Source organism: Neomonachus schauinslandi, chromosome 8, assembly GCF_002201575.2.
Source record: "Neomonachus schauinslandi chromosome 8, ASM220157v2, whole genome shotgun sequence".
Lineage (NCBI taxonomy): Eukaryota > Metazoa > Chordata > Mammalia > Carnivora > Phocidae > Neomonachus > Neomonachus schauinslandi.
This window is the reverse complement of record NC_058410.1, coordinates 27841050-27862080: the sequence shown is the minus strand read 5'-3', so window position 1 is coordinate 27862080 and position 21031 is coordinate 27841050. Positions and strand designations below refer to the sequence as shown.

The window sequence follows — 21031 nt, the reverse complement described above, 5'->3', positions numbered from 1 at the left end:
CTGCTTATAGCAGTTTATATTTTAAGATAATACATGAGAATATAGTATTGAAGTCATTCTAAGAATTGAGTCACCTTCAAAGTTAGATGGTATTTGCAAATCTAGAACTAAATTTGTTATCATTGGCTAAATTAGGACAGGCCAAAATGGGGGGAGTGTTTAGAGATTTAGATTTACCTTCCAAAGCGTTCAAAGGTTCTCTAAGGACATTGCATTTTGTCTAGTTCATGAAAGTTGTTAGTAGGACAGAATTCATATTTCCAAATTGCATGAGATAGAAGGGAAGAATACTTAAGCTCATTACATAAAGAACATTAATAAGAAATAAACTTTCTTTTGAACCATGAAAACTAAGTTACTGCTATTACAGACTCCATATAATTGCATAAGTCATAGCCATGCCTGAGTGAATGGGTCTGGTAGTTAAAAAAAAATCTTCATTCTACTCTAAGAAAAAAGTCATATTACATTTGATAAGCATCTGGCATTTCAATTCAGTTCAATTATTGGACCCAATATGCATCCTTTTGCTGCTCAGTTCTTCGCAGAATCAGATTCAACATTGACACTCCCTTCCTCTTACCTTCGTCTTACCTGCTGTAGCTTGAAAGTAGACGTAGTAGCATCCAACATTTCCTGTTCCATGCTGCACACTGAGACTCACTGGTTGTGCTGCCGGTGGCTGGCCTGCCACTGATAAGAAGATGGTGACACTGTCACAGGGCCCTGGTCAACATCTGGCTGACAATGAAAGGCCAGTTGTCTGGAAAATGCAATTATAAAAAACCAACATAAATGCAGATATCCCGGTGGCTAAGAGTTGAGTGAGTCATGGTACCGTGGGGCCAGAAGCTGTCTCTCCCACCTGGAAAACAAAGCAAGGAGGATGAAGTGCCAAATGTGTGCAACAGAAGCGACTGTCAAGTCAATGGAATTCTTAGCTCCTTCAGAGCAGTTCCCCCCTTTTTGTGTCTTTTAAGTTAACTGCAAGAAGGGACAACCGAGGCCATGGCTTTTGTGTGTGTGTGACTGCTGCTTGAATATGATGGTAAGGGACCAAAATATTGTCCCCGAGAAATGTGGAGTGGCACCCACCCGGTCTTTGCTGGTGGCGTTTGCTTAATCTTTTTTTCCTATATAAATATATATGCCATATAAAATAAATATATATGGACATATATATTTTTTATTTAAATTCAATTTAGTTAACATAGAGTGTATTATTAGTTTCAGAGGTAGAATTTAATGATTCATCAGTTGTATATAACACCCAGTGCTTATTACATCAACTGCCCTCCTTAATGTCCATCACCCAGTTACCCCATCCCCCATTCACCTCCCCTCCAACAACACTGTTTCCTAGAGCTGAGAGTCTCTTATGGTTTGCCTTCCTGTCTGTTTTCATCTTATTTTATTTTTCCTTCCCTTCCCCTATGTTCATCTGGTTTGTTTCTTAAATTCCACATATGAGTGAAATCATATGGTATTTGTCTTTCTCTGACCTATTTCGCTTAGCATAACACCCTCTAGTTCCATCCGTGTCGTTGCAAATGGCAAGATTTCATTGTTTTTGATGGCTGCATAATATTCCATTGTATATATATACCACATCTTCTTTATCCATTCATCTGTTGATGGACATCTGGGCTCTTTCCATAATTTGGCTATTATGGATGTTGCTGCTATAAACACTGGGGTGCATGTGCCCCTTTGAATCACTATGTTTGTATCCTTTCAATAAATACCTAGTAGTGCAATTACTTAATCTTTTAGTGAAGCATAATACACATATGGAACAGTGCATAATCTTAAGTGTGCAATGCAACGAATTTTCACAGTGAGCACATACGGATGTGTGTGTAGCACCCAGATCAAGAAACAGAACATTCTGAGAGGCTCCCCTTCCCCACTCCAGGGTGACCACTGTCCTGCCTTCTAATTGCATAGATTAATTTGCCTGTTTTATACTTCTGTGTCAAGTTTCTTTTGTTCATTATGTTTTGTGAGACTCCAGTAATGTTGCTAGAAAACAGTTACTTCTTCAAGGCCCAGTGCATATTCCTTGTAATGTTTTGATACTCTAAATCATTCACATACTCATAAGATATAATTACTAGGATGAACACAGCACATTCAAATTTAAACAGTGCTTTAGTTGCCGCTATAGCAGACTTTATAGTTTCAGACCTGATATTAAATATAAATTTTTGAAAGCTAGTATACATCATTTAGGTATTTCCTATGTTTTAGTGGAAGCCTTATGCTGAATCAAATGTTTTTCTCTGGGGCTAGGCTTCTTACAGACTGAAGTTTTAGGGGAATTCCATTCACTCCTTCCATGATGGGAAGGGGTCCTTTACTTACAGGTGATAGACTTTGAACTCTCTTAGGTCTTTGAGGAATTTATTGAAAAACAGCCCCAGAAAGGGAAGGGATGCTTGAACAGCCCCAGGATGCATTTTCTATCTTTAATCTGGACTTTTTTCTCTGCTTGTTGACTTCACTCTGCAAGCTGCTTTCCCCAAACAGTGAGATGTGGCCACCAGCAGCTCCTCAGTGTTATAGCCTGTTAATCCTAAGAGAGGGACTGATATTATTTTTTCAGTTACAGTTAGAAAAAAAAAATCCCAGGTACCTACCTTTAACCTGTGATCAGGACAGGGAATAAGATACTATGACTGGCCTTGCTTGGACCTGTCCCTGGGTGGTCAGCTGTGTTGAGCCATAGATCCTTCTAGAGTCACATGGTGAGAAAAGGATGCTTTTCCTATAAGAAATGTACTGTTGGGCAGATGAAACACTAGCCATCCACATCACCCTGCTTTATACTCCAAAGGTAGAGAAAGCCTAAAGATCATTTTATCAAAGCTATTTTAAATTTTGAAACAAATTCTACTGACTTCGAGGCTCGACATTGACTGTAATTAGGGCCCCTGGAGTTATTTGAAGCTCTAGTCTATACTAATTCTGAACAGTTTCCATTTGGTACTTTCAGACTCCTCATCCCCTCCCATCCCTACCATATTTAGCTAGATCCAAAAGTGTTAGTTACTGTCTTCTGTCAGAGTGGTTTTCAACTTTTTTTAAAGTAGGAAGATGGGAAGAGGGTTGGGAGATGGGCTAAATGGGTGAAGGAGAGTGGGACATGCTGTCTTCCAGTTAGGGAATGAATGAGTCGCAGGAATGAAGGGCACAGCACAGGGAGTACAGTCAATAGTACTGTGGTAGCGTTGTGTGGTGGCAGACGGCGGCTACACTTGGGGGGAGCACAGCATAAGGTATAGGGACGTGGTACACCTGGAACTAATGTAACATTATGTGTCAGCTGTACTCAAATTTAAAAAAAAGTAGGAAGATGGTATTTTTAAACAACAAAAATTACAAATCCCACACATAAAGTGATAGTACCTATATATGGATCCATAAAAATGGAATGAAAGTATTACAAAACACAGACTAAAGAGATGCCAAATTCACTGTTGTGGTGGCCTCTGGGAAAGGAAGGTGGGGAATGGGACTGGAAGTACAATAGAGGTTTCAAGTTTATTTTATTATTTTTATTTCTATGATAACTGTGATGCAAATATGACAGAACGTCATGTGTGTGCACGCGTGTGTATGTGAGGTTTTTTTCCTCTCAATTTACTGAAAAAACATGTAAATAAAAGAATTCCTCAAGAGTCAGCCAACATTGGCTGTCTGGCGGGTCTCCTCCAGTCACATGAGGAGGTGAGCACAGTGTCATTATGGAGCAGGCCAGCTGGGGAGCCAGCCTACCTGGGCTCTTGTCCCAGATCCTGACTCCATGGCTTGCTATCCCGAGGGCATTATTTCATCTCCACAAGCTTCAGTTTCCCCATTTGTAAATTACTACAAAAATTGCTTCTTATAGGGGCGCCTGGGTGGCTCAGTCGTTGAGCGTCTGCCTTCGGCTCAGGTCATGGTCCCAGGGTCCTGGGATCGAGCCCCGCGTCGGGTTCCCTGCTTCGCGGGAAGCCTGCTTCTCCCTTTCCCACTCCCCCTGCTTGTGTTCCTTCTCTTGCTGTGTCTCTCTCTGTCAAATAAATAAATAAAATCTTTAAAAAAAAAATTGCTTCTTATATTAGCAAAATTTCTATCTCACTTGTTATGTTTTTTAAAAGTTAATACATACAAAATGTTTAGACCACCATCTGGCATAAAGTAGGTACTCAATAAATATTGACCATTATTCATGGTATTAGTAATAGCTGTGGGAATGACTTCTAATCATGGGTATGCTTTCTTCTTTTTTTTTTTAAGTACATTATCTGATTTAAATTCGTAAGGTAAATATTTTATCACAGGTAAGGAAACAGAATCAGGGAAGTTAAGTAACTTGATGAAACATCAACAGGGACCAAATGATTGAGCTGGATTAGTACTAAGCCCCGGAACTTCAGAGCCCCCATTCTTAACCTCTACATTTCATTACCACCAACAATTTAATGCTTATCTTTCTTCAACAACTTCCAAAGAAATCAGAAAAAAAAATTATCTAAAATTGCTGAATGTAGCTATATGACAATATGATTTAGAATTGGGAATCCAGGAAAATATAGGTAAGTTAAGCAAAGGATAATTTAAAATTTTAGCCTTATTGTATACCATATATTAAAGTATCTACTTTGTGCCAGAGACCATGTTAAGTGCCAGAAACTTTATTACACTAAATTCTTGTACAATCCTGCATGCAGGCTTTCTGTTTCTTTTTTAGAAATGAGGACTGAGTCTCAGAGATATTATATAACTTGTGCAGGGTCACACAGCTACTAACCGGAATTCCACACCCTGACTGCCATCGCGCCATAGACCACGTTCTTTCATCAAGCTGTACCAGCTTTTTCTTAGCATCACTGACTGGTTCTAATTTACTGGTGATGTTGATACCTATATATATCCTAAGTTTTATTCCTCTGGTCATTTTGTTATCTCCTTATACTTTATAAAAATCTAAGGCAAACAGCATATAAAACATTTAATCAGGGGTAACTTTGTGAAACTAAGCAATGCAAACCATTTTTGTAATATTTTTATTACAAATATAATCCCTGAATTTTTCAACTTGTTTTTTTCCAAGGAGAAAACTAGATCTCTGAATTTTTCAACTTGTTTTTTTCCAAGGAGAAAACTAGATCTCTGACTGGCCTATTAAAATGTAGTAAACATAAACGTGAAGATTAAAAATTCTCTCTTCTGTCTTGGTAGACTGCCCACTTTTAACAGTAAAATTTTTAGCATTTGGTTTCTTATAGACTAGAAACCGAGGATTTTCAGGGCCTTTTCCTATCATGAAGAGAAATCCGCTATGTGTGTGTGTATGTAGTCACCACTGTACTTGTTTCAGTGTGAAATTCAGATTTTCCTGCTTTGAGTAGATTTAAAAACATTGTTGCAACACATTACCTTTTGTAGTTCATCACTTTTACTAGGTCCTATGCATTATTATAGTTAAACACAGTGTATGTGGGGGCGCCTGGATGGCGCAGTCGGTTAAGCGTCCGATTTTTGTTTTCAGCTCAGGTTGTGATCTCAGGGTTGTGAGATCGAGCCCCACATTGGGCTCCGGCCTCACTGTGGAGTCTGCTTGAGATTCTCTCTCCCTCTCCCTCTGCCCCTCCCACTCGTGTGCTTTCTCTCTTTCTCTAAATCTTAAAAAAAAAACCACCACCAATATATGTATGCATATGATATATAGATGATAGGAACCTAACAGTAAAACAGAGTATTTTCCCTCAATTTATCATCATGAGTACAGTGTCACTGAGCATCCAAGTGGTGTGATGGAAAGTGATCAAGTCTTCATCTCTCACCAGGTGATCAGACTCTGAGAATCTGGGATGTGAAGTCAACAGGAGTCAGAATTGTGGTTCCTGCACATCAGGCAGAAATTTTGAGCTGTGACTGGTGTAAATACAATGAGGTACCCTCCTGTCTGGATCTGTCCCTTGCTGCTGAGCCCTTCCTATTGTTGAAATGTTCAGGATTTTATTTTCTCTTCGTTTATGTGGACTTTGGTGGCGTTTATGGACCATTAAGTTAAATTCAGTCCCTTTCAATTCTGATTCATGATTGTGAGTGACCTGCATTAGCATTAATTGGATTTAAGTGCACATAAAACAGACAGAGTAAGAAATAGAAATTCTCAAAGTTCAACAGGGCAGCCTTACTTGCTTATTTGGGAAAGCTGCTTTATAATTGATGTAATTTTTTTTCTTTATTGCTCTTAACCCTACCAATTTGTATCGTCTGCTTTCATTTCTCATTCACTTTGCTGGTTAGGCTGCTGAACTATTTGTAATTTGACTTTTAGTTTGACAGTCTACCAGTTTTTAAAATTTTGTTTCATCTTCCCATGTAAGCCTAACCAAACTTCATGCTTCTGTCGATAACAGTGTCTGTTTGTATCTCTTTGCAAAGCTTCAGTTAACCACATGAGCATATGAATTCAGAATAGAAATGGATTAAACATGTGTTGATGTACTATTTCTGTACCTGAAGTGGTCTGTTGACTGGGACAGACAGGTAAAACATATGCCTTGTTTCTTCTCAGTTTTCAATTAACTAGTAGAAGTTAAGAGAGCATTGTATTGGCAGAGTTCTTCGAAAAGAAATAAAATAGATTAAAAGAAAACAGAGTACATATTCAATAATAATACTTGATCTAAAAAACAATTTCTGTTGTTTTTTAGTGTTGATAACTGCAGTTCAAATCTCTGTCATCATAAATGAGTTTTCCATATAGAAAATGAATTGTGGACTATATGTTACACTTTTGGGAATTCTAAAAAAGGTGCTGATACACAGCTGAGAGTTGTTAAAATTGTTTTTGTTTTAAATTATTGAAATTTTTCCTCAAATGAGCTTACACTGAAACCCAGCACATTCATACAATGAATTACTGCTCTGGTTGACATGGGATGGGCCTGACTGTGGACCCAGCACTTGGCCTGTTCAGCCAGGAAGTGTGGGTTCACCGATGGCTCTAGACAGAGGGATTTATAAAACCTGATCAGATAGGAGAGACTCACCACTACTTGCAGAGGTTCTCAGAAAGGATTAGATATTGTATTAAGACATGGCCCATGAGAGCAGGGAACAATGATTGAATTAGATTTGGAAAAACATAAAAATCAAATTTGTACCCTTTCCTTTTCCCCCCATTCCTAAGTTAACAGGCCTCTTGCCTTTTAACCCTTGGGAAAGCCTCACAATACACTGAAGAGAAAGGTGCGCTCATTCGTCAGGCATAATTTTTAACCCCTTATGTACTTCCTGATACTACTGAAGGTAGATTGGAGAGCCCACAATGTCATTTGAGACTGTGCCTCATTCTGTTATGTGCACTGCTCACTTTTCTCCGAATCGTTTCTGCAGAATTTGCTGGTGACGGGGGCAGTGGATTGTAGTTTGAGAGGCTGGGACCTGAGGAATGTACGGCAGCCAGTGTTCGAACTTCTTGGTCACACCTATGCTGTTAGGAGAGTGAAAGTAAGTGTTTATCTTTTCTTTTTATATGTAGAGTATGAATATAAACATAACCAATGAAGTATATAGAAAACATGTTTAGGGGTTGGGGTTATGGATGCTTTTATGCGTATTTCTGTTAGCCAATTAAGGATGATGAACAATGAAAGCTAAAATTAGGTAAAATATTTGAATAATTATTGAATGAATTGGGACGATGTAGCCGATCAGTGCTTAAGGTTAAATAGAAATGTTTTTTCATTCTGTCCTTTCCATTCTACTATTCCTTTTTTTTTTTTAATTTTTTTATAAAGATTTTATTTATTTATTTGAGAGAGAGAATGAGACAGAGAGCATGAGAGAGGGGAGGGTCAGAGGGAGAAGCAGACTCCCCACTGAGCAGGGAACCCAATGTGGGACTTGATCCAGGGACTCCAGGATCATGACCTGAGCTGAAGGCAGCCGCTTAACCGACTGAGCCACCCAGGCGCCCCTCTACTATTCCTTTTTATGTGTTTTTAACTATGGTCATTTGCTTTTGGTATTCTTCATAATTTCCCATTCAGTGGGAAGGTTTCTTGGTTGAAACTACAGAGAGGTTTCTTTTCTCTAACATGGTAATAAATATGAATGTTCACAAACATTTGGGGTATAGAAAATTTTCCGCTCTGCCAACAGCAGAGGATGAGATAAAGATGACTTTTTTCTACCACTCCCAAGAAGTGTGCCTGGTTCTAAGGTGACTTATATTAGCTTCCCAGCTTTTATTGGTGGGTTTTGCTGAGTCACTGTGGAAAACATATTATTAAGTGACATCTCCTAATTTCATTCTTTGTTTTGTTATACTAAGGGCAAAGAAGTACTTTATTCATCTTTTAAATACGATATTGGGTTATTCCTATTTCAAAAATTCTGAATTTTCAGTTAAATTAATATTTTAAATTTTACTGGTTGCAACTCAGCATATGAGATCTGGTGCCATGTTGTTGTTTTAATGGCACACAGGTTGTAGTAGTTGAAAAATATTTTCAATATTTATTTCACAGTGCTTTTGAGAATGAAGTTGGGTAATTTACTGAAAGTATTTTGCAAACTATAAAGCATATTCGAATGTAGTTATATTTATGTATATATAACCATTAAAGTACTTGGGAAGAAAAAAAACTAAAGTAATATAATTACAAAGGGCAGCTTATTAAAGTATGTTGATAACTTATCTAAAAGATATTTGTGTTTAAATTTGCAGTTTTTGTTCTTGCTATCCTTTGCAGTAGTTGTGATATACAAATAACAAAAATTCTTTTAAAGATGTTTTTAACAATTAAATGATGACTTGATACTTGTGCATATAGCAATCATAGTATGTATTCATAAAATTGGTAAATTACATAATTGCATATTGTACAATCATATACTTAAATCCCTTATATTTGTAGGAGTCATTTTTGGATAGCCATTATGAAATTGTATTTAATTTTTCCAGAATGGCAACCCTTTGGGAATATTTTATTCTAAATAAGTGCCAGAAAGCTTGAGGAATGACTTTTCTTTGGAGAATGTAAATGTATTTCCTGCAGCTGATGCTTAAAAGGCCAGAAGATTTTTGCCTTGAATTAAAGCATATAAGGTTTGGGGAAACGTAATTTTAGGTGACAGTCTTGATTAAACTTTATTGTAGCGCTCATGGGAATGACCTTATGAAGTAGCATGTTATACTTACAGCTAACTTAAAAAAAAATTTTGTTTTGTTTTTGTAGTTTTCACCATTTCATGCTTCCGTTCTGGCCTCTTGCTCCTATGATTTCACTGTAAGGTACAGTAGTTTTTGAGAAGTTTCATTGTGAAATACCAAGTAGCATCTTTTCAACTTTTATGAAAAATAATGTATTTATTGTACTAATCTGAAAATAATCTGAGCTGGGCACATTTGAATATTTGCCACTGGGATTAATATTATATTTTTTCTGTTTTTCTGATCTGGCCACATGCATATATTCTTTGCTATTTGAAGACAGCCTGGCTGTTCTGTTTAAAAGCCTTTTTTCCTGATAGCTCTTCCTATAGTGGCTCCTTTCCACACAATAGGCTGCATAGCCAGTATTTTTTAAATTTAGATTTTAAAAATTGTGAAATTCCATTTCTCCGGGTCTAATTATATGAGTCTTAAGGCTGAGATTGTTATAGTTGAAAAATCCAGCAAGAGCGTTATTATGTTTGTGACTGTATATAGATGAGTGTGTATATATGTGTGTGCACATCTGCATCTCTGTACGAATATATATGTATGTGTATGTGTGTCTCTATCCATACATCCCAGTTCCAATCCCACACTACCCAAGGTTTGTTCTATTTTTTCTCCTTTTCCAGATTTGTAACTCCTAATTCCCATTATCCACAATATATTGACTTACTTGCAAACCCTAGAATGCTCAGAAAGTAGTTTCAGAATTGCAGAGCCGTGCCTCTCTGAAACAGAATCGTACTAATTAGAGTTCACATTGTTTAGGGCTTTTTTCCCCCTAGGCCAAATACTATGTTTAAAGGTTATTTGGATTAATTCTGCTCCCCTCCATCATCACTGTGGCTGTGTCATTGATTGGAAACACAGTTTGATTCATTTGCTTCTGTTTGTATTCGATTTTAGCGTTTCCTGCCATCCTTACTGATTTTGCCTATTTTTCTGAGCAGACAAAACAGTAACATGGTTCCAAAGTCAAGGTGTACGTAAAGGTACATTCAGAAAGGTCTATTTCCTCTATTCTTTCCAACCCATTCTGTAGGGTCACACACCCTGTAATAATCAATATTGCTCAGATAAGTAGACAATGTCTATTTTCTTATTTCCCCCTTTCTTATACAAAAATGGAGTGCTCTGGATACTCTCTTCAATTTTGCTTTTTTTCATATAAAATATATCCAGGAAATAACTCTATTTCAGTTCATAGAGATCCTTCTCATTCTCATGATACTCCATTATGTGGATGTACTATAGTTTACTCAACTACTCTCCTATGGGAATTTAGCTTGTCCTCAAGTATTTTATAAATAAACAATGCATAATGAATAATAACCTTGTATGTATGTATGTGCACATTATTAGAGAATTTACTTCAGAGTATATTCCTAGAAGTGATATTGCTGAATTAAAATGTAAGCATACATATAGTTTTGTTAGTCTATCACCAAATTCCCACCAAAAGGAATATATCAATTTCTATTCCAAGCAGCAGTGTTTGTGAATGCTTGTTTCTCTACCATCTAAAGATGATTGATTCTTTATGGTTTTCCAAGTACATGATCAAAGCATCTGCAAAGAAAGATGGTTATGTATCTTCAATTCCAATTCTGACGCCTCTGATTGATTTCTCTAATTGTATTGGCAGATACCTCTATTAAAGTGCTAAGTGGTGTTATAATGTCTAATTCTATATTCATGAAAGTGCCTTTAACACTTCCCTGTTAAAAGTAAGGTGTTGGCTTTAAGTGAAAGTACAGTTGACCCTCGAACACCTGGGGTTAAGGGTGCTGACCCCTGCATAACTTTTGACTTCCCCAAAACTTAACTAATAGCCTGCTATTGACCAGAAACCTCACCTATAATGTAAACAGTTGATTAACACATATTTTGCATGTTATATGTATCATATACTGTATTCTTACAATAAAGGAAGCTAGAGAAAAAAATGTTATTAAGAAAATCATAAGGAAGGGGTACCTGGGTGGCTCAGTCATTTAAGTGTCTGCCTTCGGCTCAGGTCAGGTCATGATCCCAGGGTCCTGGGATGGAGCCCTGTGTCGGGTTCCCTGCTCTTCGGGGACCCTGCTTCTCCCTCTGCCTCAACCCCTGTTCATGCTTTCTCTCTTTCTCTCTGTCAAATAAATAAATAAAATCTTTAAAAATAAATGAATAAAATTACAAATGAATAAATATTTTCAAAAAAAGAGAAAATCATAAGGAAGACAAAGTACATTTACAGTACTGTATGTATAGGTTATTGAAAAAAAAATTGCATGTTAAGTGGACCCACACTTGTTCAAGGGTCAGCTATATAAATGTTTCTTTGTATGCTAAGTGTGTATCAACTCTTGTTTTCTTGAGTCTTTTTTAAAGTCAGGAATGGATCTTAAGTTTTGTCAAAGGCTTTTACAGCATCTGTGGAAATGATCATGATTTTTCTTCTTAGAGCTATTAAGGAATCATAGTAATGGATTGAACTAGCCTTGCCTTCCTGGACTAAATCCCTCTTGATCTTTGTGTATTATTTTCTTATGTGGTGTTGAATTTGATCTGCTAATATTTTATCTAGAGCTTTTGCACTAGTATTCAAAGGTGATAACTTTTCATCTCTAATGGGATCAGTTTTGGAAATTATCCTTAACAGATTTTCAAATTTATTTGTTACAAATGTCTATAAAGTAGTGTCATGACTTTTTAATTTCTCCTGTTTCAGTGATTATTTCACTCTAATTTCTGATTTTGTATGTTTGTGATTTCTTCTTTAAGTTATTTAATGGTATATGTATTTTGTTATTTCTCTTCAGCAAACAAGATTTTGGCTTATTAATTAGAACTATTATTTTTCTATTCATCACCTCATTAATTTCTACTTTTATCTTATTTCCTTCTTGTTACTTTCTTCTGGCTTATCTTGTTCTTTTATCAACTTTTGAGCCAGGAATTTATATTTATTCTTTTATTTTGTTAATAAAGTGTTTAAGGCTATGAATTTTCTTCTAGTTACTGTTTTCAATTCTAGCCCATACATTCTGATACATAATGTTTTCATTATCATTTTTAAAAGATTTGTAACTTCTGTTTATATTTCCCCTTTCTTCCAGGAGTTGTTTAATAGTAAGTTATTTAATTTCCAAATGAAAGGGCTTTTTAATTTTTAAAAATTTGTTAAAAATGTCTAGTTTTATTGCATTGTGATTAGAGAATACAATTTTTAGTCATTCTGTTTTATAGAACATATTGATTTTGGGGGGGACCTAATAAATGATCAGTTTTTGTGAATGTTTCATAAGCAATTAAGAAAAAGGTTTATTCCGTATTATTATGTTGTAAAGTTCAATATGTGACATAAGCTCTATTGATTGTTGTTTAGAGCTTCTGTATCTTATTTTAATTTTTGTCCACTTAATTTGTTTTGTCCTGAGAGTGGGATGTTAAAAGTATTATCATTGGGTTTCTGTCTCTCTCCCTGCAACTCTTGTAGTTTTGATTTCATAAAAGTAGATGGTGTATTTGGTGCATAGATATTTATAACAGCCATATAGTGAATTGAGACTTTTAGCATCAAAGAGAATACTTCTTTGTCACAGTTGATCCTTTTAGCTTTAGTTGTGCTTTGTCTCTTACCTGTGTCACTGCCCCTGCTTTCAGATTGTTTCCACTTTCTAGGTACATCTTTTCCCATACCTTCATTTTTAGCTTTTTTGATACATTTTGTTTTTGATATGTCTTTTGTATAGAGCATATATTTGGGTCTTGCTAGGTGAACTAAATAAAAAGTCTTTTTATTGTAATAGTCAAGTTTAACCTATCCATAATTTTCTTGATAAAAACATGTTTGGTATCAAGTCTGTCATATCATTTTATGTGGTGACTATTATATGTATTATATTTGCTGTTTCTGTATATGATGTATTTTTTGTTGTGTTTTGAAGGTTTATTTTCTTCTTTTATTTAAATTTCTTAATGCCTTTATTCCCCTGTTTTAAAAAATGTAACTGTTATCTGACTTACGAGTTTTTAATGGTATTTTAACACCTATTTATTGCATATACAACAAGCAGTGAACTTACTCTACTTTACTTTTTACCCCCTTTCTCTTCTCCGTCAAATTTTGAGTTATTTTATTTATACTTTGTCAGACCTTGCAACATTTAACATGAATTATTTTTCCACTCTTGTTTTCACGTTTGTTTTAGTCTTAGATATATGACTAAATATATTAAATATTCATCATCAATCTTTTTGCTGAAATTTCCCCATCATGTCTTACTTTGATGAAGTTTATCTTCTAGTAAATTCCTTAAGAAGAGCTGATGGGTTCAGAATTCTCAGGAGCTCTTGCATGTTTAAAACTTTCTCTATAGCCTTGTTCTTAAAGTGTAGCTTATCTGAATAGAAACTCTTTGATTTACATTTCTGGAGTTTTTTGAAAATGCTACCTCATTTTTGCCTTGCTTTCTGTCTTGTTTTTGGAAATTCCAATGCCAGTCTAATTCTTTTGTCCTCGTAAGTTATTTGATATTTTTTCCTGGCAACCCTGACTGTTGCAGTTCAGTTTTCCCTGCTTACAGATTAAAGTGTCCAGTTAGGCTTGCAGCTGGAACATGGGAGATAGCTCATTGTGGTTCTGTTTTTATTTTTCTTTTTTACCTGTAATTAGAATTTCAGGTGTGTTGGAAGCCTGAGTTTTGTGTAGGTTTTTTTTTTTTTTTTTGAGAGATGGGGAGAGAGTGAGCTCGCACACATGAGCAGGGGTAGAGGGAAAGGAAGGGAGAGAGTTTTAAGCAGGCTCCATGCTCACACCCAGCATGGAGCCTGTTGTGGGGCTTGATCTCATAACCCTGAGATCATGACCTGAGCTGAAATGAAGAGTTGGATGTTTAACTGACTGAGCCACCCAGGCGCCCCAAGTTTTGTGTAGCTTTATTTGTTCTTCTTATTCTGTATTAGTTTTTTGTGAAGATGCACTAAGAGTTTTGGATTTGCATGGCCTCGCTGCCAAAGCTAACCAGAATTCCTCTCTCCTTTACTTCTGAGTCAGTGGTTGATATAGTAGAAGCTATATAACTTTGTTTCTGTGGAATGTACTTTGGAATAGAATAATTTACAACAATTCCTTGAGAGAAATTACATGCCCTAACTTGTTTTTTTTTTTTTTAAATTATCCAATACAAGCATGCAGGTAAATTGGAAAACATTATCACACTGAGGCTTCCAGCTATCAATTAAAAGGATGCCATAACCAGTTTTTTTTTTTTTTTTAGTAGTCTGTATAAAATAGTAAGGAGTGATTATAGAACTTCTGGCATGGGAGCCAAAGAATGGCAACATGGCAGACAGGAAGAAAACTTGGCAGTTGCTTGCCATCCACCCCAAACTTTTTCCAAACTGGAATTGTGGAGCTAGATTATTGGCTGGAGGTTTGGGCTCTAAATATGGATTTGAAGACCACTAACTTACTGACAGGTCAATCCACAAGAATGAATAAGTTTAGAGAAAGAAGAGCAAAATGCAGGAGAGAATTAATATTGGAAGAAAGAAGGGACCAGCCCACTTAAAACAGGAGTATGCCACAGAATCTTCGGGAGAGATTTCAACCAGATGTGAATGGCCAGTGATGTGAGGTCCTTTGGATGGGCTGAACAGGATGAAGAGTTGAACTTTCAGTTTTCTCTCTTTACATGGTGTCACCTGTCGGCTCAAAAGGGATTTCTGGATATAGAATCTAGTCCTTGGATTTCAAAGACCTTTCTGGTGTTTGAAACTGATCACTGGAGACTTGACCAAATGATATGGGGCATTAATCTTTTGATCTCATTTTTAGTGTCTCTGACAATTTTAATTGGGTCTTTCTGGGGTTTCTAGGAATTATTAAGGGGCATATTAAATCCATTTCTGTCCTGTTTCTAATTAAAGGGAAAAACCTAGTGACTTACCTATACCTTCTTCTCAGAACTGTCATTATGATCTTAACCTTACTGGCCATACCCTATTTTATCTATATACTTAAGTATCCTTGAGGACCCAGTTGGGAAATGCCTTATTTTTGTAGATGTAAATTTGTCTTAGAAATATTTGTTGAGACTGGACTTTTGAACGTCAACTGTACTACTCCAAAATCTTGTAGCTAGCTGAACATGCTCAAAAATCATCACAATTTGAGGCTCACAGTCTTACTTTTCTCTCTATTTCTAAGAATTAGGTTTTGCCTCTTTCCTGAAGCCTGAGCAAGACTGGAGTTTGGGGGATAGATGTTTAGTGCTTCTGGGGAGAGGAATGGCTTCAGTGACATCCTGCAAGGTCACAAGTGTCATAGCTGTATTTGTAAGCATTTGGAAAAAGTGAAATGATAATGAATAATAGGAGATCCTTCACATATAACTGAAAAGGACATTTAATGCACAGTTTTCCTATATAACTTAGAGTCCAGGTTTCTTCATATGTAAAATGGAATTAATAATATCTTTCCTCACAAATTGATTATAAGAATTACAGAAGAGGACGTGCTTGAAAATACTGTGCTAGTTTTTCCACTGTCCCAACCTTTGCTTTTCTTCTTAAGACACCTCACCAACCTTATTCACTAAAAGGCCTTTTTTATCTCTTTAAAAAATAATAACTGTAGGGCTCAAGCACAAATTATCTCATTTTCCACTGCAAGCCTGCGGATTGATCTAAATCTGTACCTATCCATTTCTCTGCTACCATTGGACATGAGTGCTCTTAACCCCATAAGCTCTTGTTGTTTTCAGGACTCCGTGAAATCACCCCTTCTCCCTCCGTTATTATTGTTCTCCAATTCCCTACTGACTTCCCCCTTAGCCTGTAACTTATTCCTTTATCCTGTATCTTCTTTTAAGTTCTCTCTTACATTTCTCTTTCCTTCCCAGCCAAGCTTTTAGTGTCCCCTAAGCTTCCGTTCACCAGGGCCATTTTAAGGTTTTCATGGGAATATTATCCCTAGTCAAGCCTGAAGCCTAGAATTCTTTTTTTTTCCCCTGCAAAATTGGTAATCATTTTCTCAATATGAAGTGGAGTAAAAAACTTAAGCCAAATTCCATCACAGGCAGTATGTAGAAGCAGCATCCTCTTTTTTCCAGAAATAGAATTTTCATTTTAACATACATTATGGCTATTTTACTGTACTACCTTCATACTAAATGTAACTGGAGGTTAATAATTGTGTATTTCAATATAGCACTACCAAAGACTTTCTTATGAGAAGGAAAGTAGATAACGAAAACAAAATCATTTTTTAAAATTTCATTTTTTAATATATGTACTGTATTTTGTAATTTTTAAAACATGCTGAGAATACGACTTTAAGTGTAGTAATGTCTTGTATGAGTTTAGTTCTCATTATTTCTGTGTGGTGACCATGCATTGGAAAGGTCAGAAAAGATATGTTTTTGGTAGATTTTTTAACCCATGTGATATGAGTTAATTTTATCCCCTGAAGAATTTTAAATCTCATTGGATTGATGATATTTTTAGTGCCAGAAAACTCATTTTGATAAAAAGAAAAAAATTTAAGACAAAAGACCAGCAATAACCTGTTTAATTTTCAGCACTGATAATTATACAGATATTACCTCTAGATTTGGACGGCTAGTTTTTATAACATAAGCTCTTCAAATATAAGTTTTCATTTACTTGTCCATTTTTATATTTTGTCTAGTTTTTTAAGCCTTTAAAATTTCATTTTAAAATAGTTCATATTATGTTCATTATATCAAAACTATGATGTGATGGAGATTTTAGTATTATAAAATTCGAGTTTCATATTTTTGTTTTATGTGGATATATTATCATATCTAATAGAAAAAGCTTTAAGTCCTTTACCTGTATAGTAGCTCATTATGTTTCACTGAATAAATAATAAAAATCTAAAAATTAATATGTAACATAGCGTTTGAAATTAGTGTGTTTAGATTAAATAAAAGCTCCAACCTTATGAAAAATATCAGAATTCCCTTTAGTGGATGGGCAATATACTCCATAAAAATACACATCAGGGGGCGCCTGGGTGGCTCAGTTGTTAAGCGTCTGCCTTTGGCTCAGGTCATGATCCCAGGGTCCTGGGATCGAGCCCTGCATCGGGCTCCCTGCTCCGTGGGAAGCCTGCTTCTCTCTCTCACACTCCCCCTGCTTGTGTTCCTGCTCTTGCTATCTCTTTCTCTGTCAAATAAATAAAAAAAACATTTAAAAAAATACACATCAGTTCTGGGGTGCCTGGGTGACTCAGTCAGTTGAGCATCTGCCTTAGTCTCAGGTCATGATCCCGGGGTCCTGGGATCGAGTCCCACATCGGGCTCCCTGCTCAGCAGGGATCCTGCTTCTCCCTCTGCCTGCCACTCCCCCTGCTTGTGCATGCGCTCTCTCTCTGTCAAATAAATAAATAAAATCTTAAAAAAAAAATACATATCGGTTCTTTCTTTTTTTAAAATCTATTTATTTATTTTTTTATTATGTTAATCACCATACATTACATCATTAGTTTTTGATGTAGTGTTCCATGATTCATTGTTTGTGTATAACACCCAGTGCTACGTGCCCTCTTTAATACCCACCACCAGGCTAACCCATCCCCCCACCCCCCTCCCCTCTAGAACCCTCAGTTTGTTTCTCAGAGTCCACAGTCTCTCATGGTTCGTCTCCCCCACCGATTTTTCCCCCTTCATTCTTCCCTTCCTGCTCTCTTGGGGAGGGTATGTGCTACGGTGAGCGCTGTGAATTATGTAAGACTGTTGAATTACAGACCTGTACCTCTGAAACGAATAATACATTATATGTTAAAAAAAAAAAAAAAAGAAGAAGAAGAAGGTAGCATATCGGTTCTTTCTAAACTTCACTCAAGATAGTACTAAATCTAAACTATTTCGTAGTGAATTATTTCCATTCTTCTGTGAATGTTATCACCATAGATTTTAGCACATCATCTTCTTCTGATGTACTCTTCGTTAGTAACTTCTTTTTCTGCTGAGGCATGTTTGCTATATGCCAACCATGCAGGAGCATGATTTGAGTTCTGAGTGCTTGTTTTTGCTTTCATACTAAGTGGATTGTTTTGTAAACACAGTTGGAAATCAACAGATCCAGGATGTAATGCAACCAAACAAAAGTAAAAGCTGTTAAATTAAAATTATGTTTTTTATTAGAAAAAGCAACATTTTGTCTCTTCCAGGTGTAGCAAATACTTCTTAGATACTTAAAGATCTAACTTTCATAAAATTTGTAAAAATTTTTTATAAAAAAATTTATGAAACTAATATGATAAATGTAAAGAGTAATACTCTTCAGCTTCATGATACTTTTGTAAGTAGCCTAACCTTCCAAACGTTCTTTGTCAATGGTTTTTGGTAGTAATATACCAAACATTGACTTATAAAATTTTTGGCAAGAAAAATAGGGAGTTTTAATTCCAGTATTTTCAAACTGTGCTCATCCAAGCTTGTGTGATGTGAAACTCACTCTGCCTAAACCAGCAATGTTAATGTTTCCAACTCCACTGTTAAGCTACTTCGGTTACAAAATGGTAGGGCTGTACTCTGCTTTAAAATTTAGGCATTTTTATAGAATGCCTGTTATCTGACAGCCCTTATTACATGTAATAGACAGTTCTGAATATCTTGCTGGCAAAATGATAAAAGCAAAGGCCTGGAGAAAAATAGAAACACACTTCAGGGAGTCCTGAGCCTGTCATTTGTGTTGGGATTAGTGGGCGTAGCAGAGAGACATGTAGTCACAAATACAGATCTGGGGTTGTGGGGAATACAAGTTGAATGGACTAATTGTGGGGTGACACATTCCTGGGTAACATAGGAGTTAGGACCACAGACTATGGAGCCAGGCCTATCTGTATAAACTTGAACATGCTATTTTAAAAGAGTATGCTCGGTGTCCTCTTCTGTAAAATGGAGAGGATGATAGTACCTACCACAGTGGCTTGCTGTGAGGACAGGATGAGTAATACCCACAAATGCAGCACAGAGCAAGTGCTGTATAAGTGTTTGCCATTTCTTACACCGCCAGGGTGGATGGTGACAGAAGACCATCTCTTTGGGGTTGATCAAGGCCCATTTCAGCTCTTGTCTTAAGGGTGAGATAACGATTTGTATTTTATGGCCACAAAAGCAGGCAGCCTCAACCTGGCTTTTTGTTGTCCTCTGCCTCCTGGGAGATCATTTTCTTGGTGACAGTGTGCAACTTTTTATCAACATGTTCTCTAGTACATAACTTTTAAATTTAGTTTCAGTTCAGAGCTCCAAAAGTATAAGTGTTTCTTTAATTTAAATTCAATTTATACTATAAAAGTATAGTATTTTTTAATTTAAATTCAATTAGCCAACATATAGTAGATCATTAATTTCAGATGTAGTGTTCAGTGATTCGTCAGTGGCATATAACACCCAGTGCTCATCACATCATGTGCCCTCGTTAATGCCCATCACCTAGTTACCCCATCCCGCCACCCACCTCCCCTTCCGAAACCTTCAGTTTGTTTCCCAGAGTCAGGAGTCTCTCATGATTTGTCTCTCTCTCTGATTTCTTCCCATTCAGTTTTCCCTCCCTTCCCCTATGATTCTCTGTCCTATTCTTAGATTCCACATATGAGTGAAACCATATGATAATTGTCTTTCTCTGATTGACTTATTTCACTTAGCATAATACCCTCTAGTTCCATCCATGTCAATGTAAATGGTAGGTATTCATCCTTTCTGATAGCTGAGTAATATTCCATTGTATATATGTACCATATCTTCTTTATCCATTCATCTGTTGAAGGACATCTTGGCTCCTTCCACAGTTTGGCTCTTGGGGACATTGCTGCTATGGACATTGGGGTGAAGGTGCTCCTTTGTTTCACTACATCTGTATCTTTGGTATAAATACCCAGTAGTGCAGTTGTTGGGTCATAGAGTAGCTCTATTTTTAACTTCTTGAGGAACCTCCATACTGTTCTCCAGAGTGGCTGCACCAGCTTGCATTCCCACCAACAGTGTCAGAGGGTTCCCCTTTCTCCACATCCTCACCAACATTTGTTGTTTCTCTCCCTGTCCATTTTTGCCATTCTAACTGGTGGAAGGTGGTATCTCATTGTGGTTTTGATTCTAGTATTTTTATCAGTGCTTTTCTTGTTTATAAGACCAGATAATGACCCCATTTTAGTTTATTAACAGTTTATTATTCAACAAAATTCAATAAGGGCTGACCAGTGGTCTGAAAAATGTTTAACAACTGGCTCTCTAGGCAGGTGGGGGTAACCTGATCTGTAGTGTTTGAAATAAGAGTCCAGTGGTATCGGGGCGCCTGAGTGGCTCAGTCGGTTAAGCGGCTGCCTTCCGCTCGGGTCATGATCCCGGGGTCCTGGGATCGAGCCCCGCGTCGGGCTCCCTGCTCAGCAGAGAGTCTGCTTCTCCCTCTTCCTCTGCCCGCCGTTCTGCCTACTTGTGCTCTCTCTCTGTCAAATAAATAAAGTCTTTAAAAAAAAAAAATTCAGTGGTATAAGTCCTCCCATCACGGCGGATACCAGGCTTCCAGCGTGACGTGATGTCCATAAGCCCAGGGTTGGGAAGTTGTGCGCAGCCAGCTCTTGCAAACCAGAACGAGCTGGCTCCAGCACTGCACTGGGGCTGGCCTAGACCTAGGTGACTGTGATCTTAATAATTACTGATTTTAAAAAGCTTCTGTAATTGTAATATGTGTATATGTGTGCATTTCCATTGGAAAATATCTGGAAAGTTATAAGCCAGATAAACTTTACGTAAGCATCCTTTACCTCCTCTCCTTTCAGTGGCTTTTACTGCC

General features: G+C 36.7%; 1 protein-coding gene across 2 annotated transcripts in view; it reads left to right on the top strand.

The window, feature by feature from the left end:
* Positions 1-21031, top strand: part of PEX7 (peroxisomal biogenesis factor 7) — an 82966-nt gene that overhangs the window by 25115 nt on the left and 36820 nt on the right. For both annotated transcript variants that reach the window (XM_021693241.1, XM_021693243.1), the window contains exons 6-8: positions 5835-5941; positions 7396-7509; positions 9243-9298. In XM_021693241.1, coding sequence (XP_021548916.1) covers positions 5835-5941; positions 7396-7509; positions 9243-9298 — 277 coding nt within the window. The remainder of the gene's footprint in view (positions 1-5834; positions 5942-7395; positions 7510-9242; positions 9299-21031) is intronic.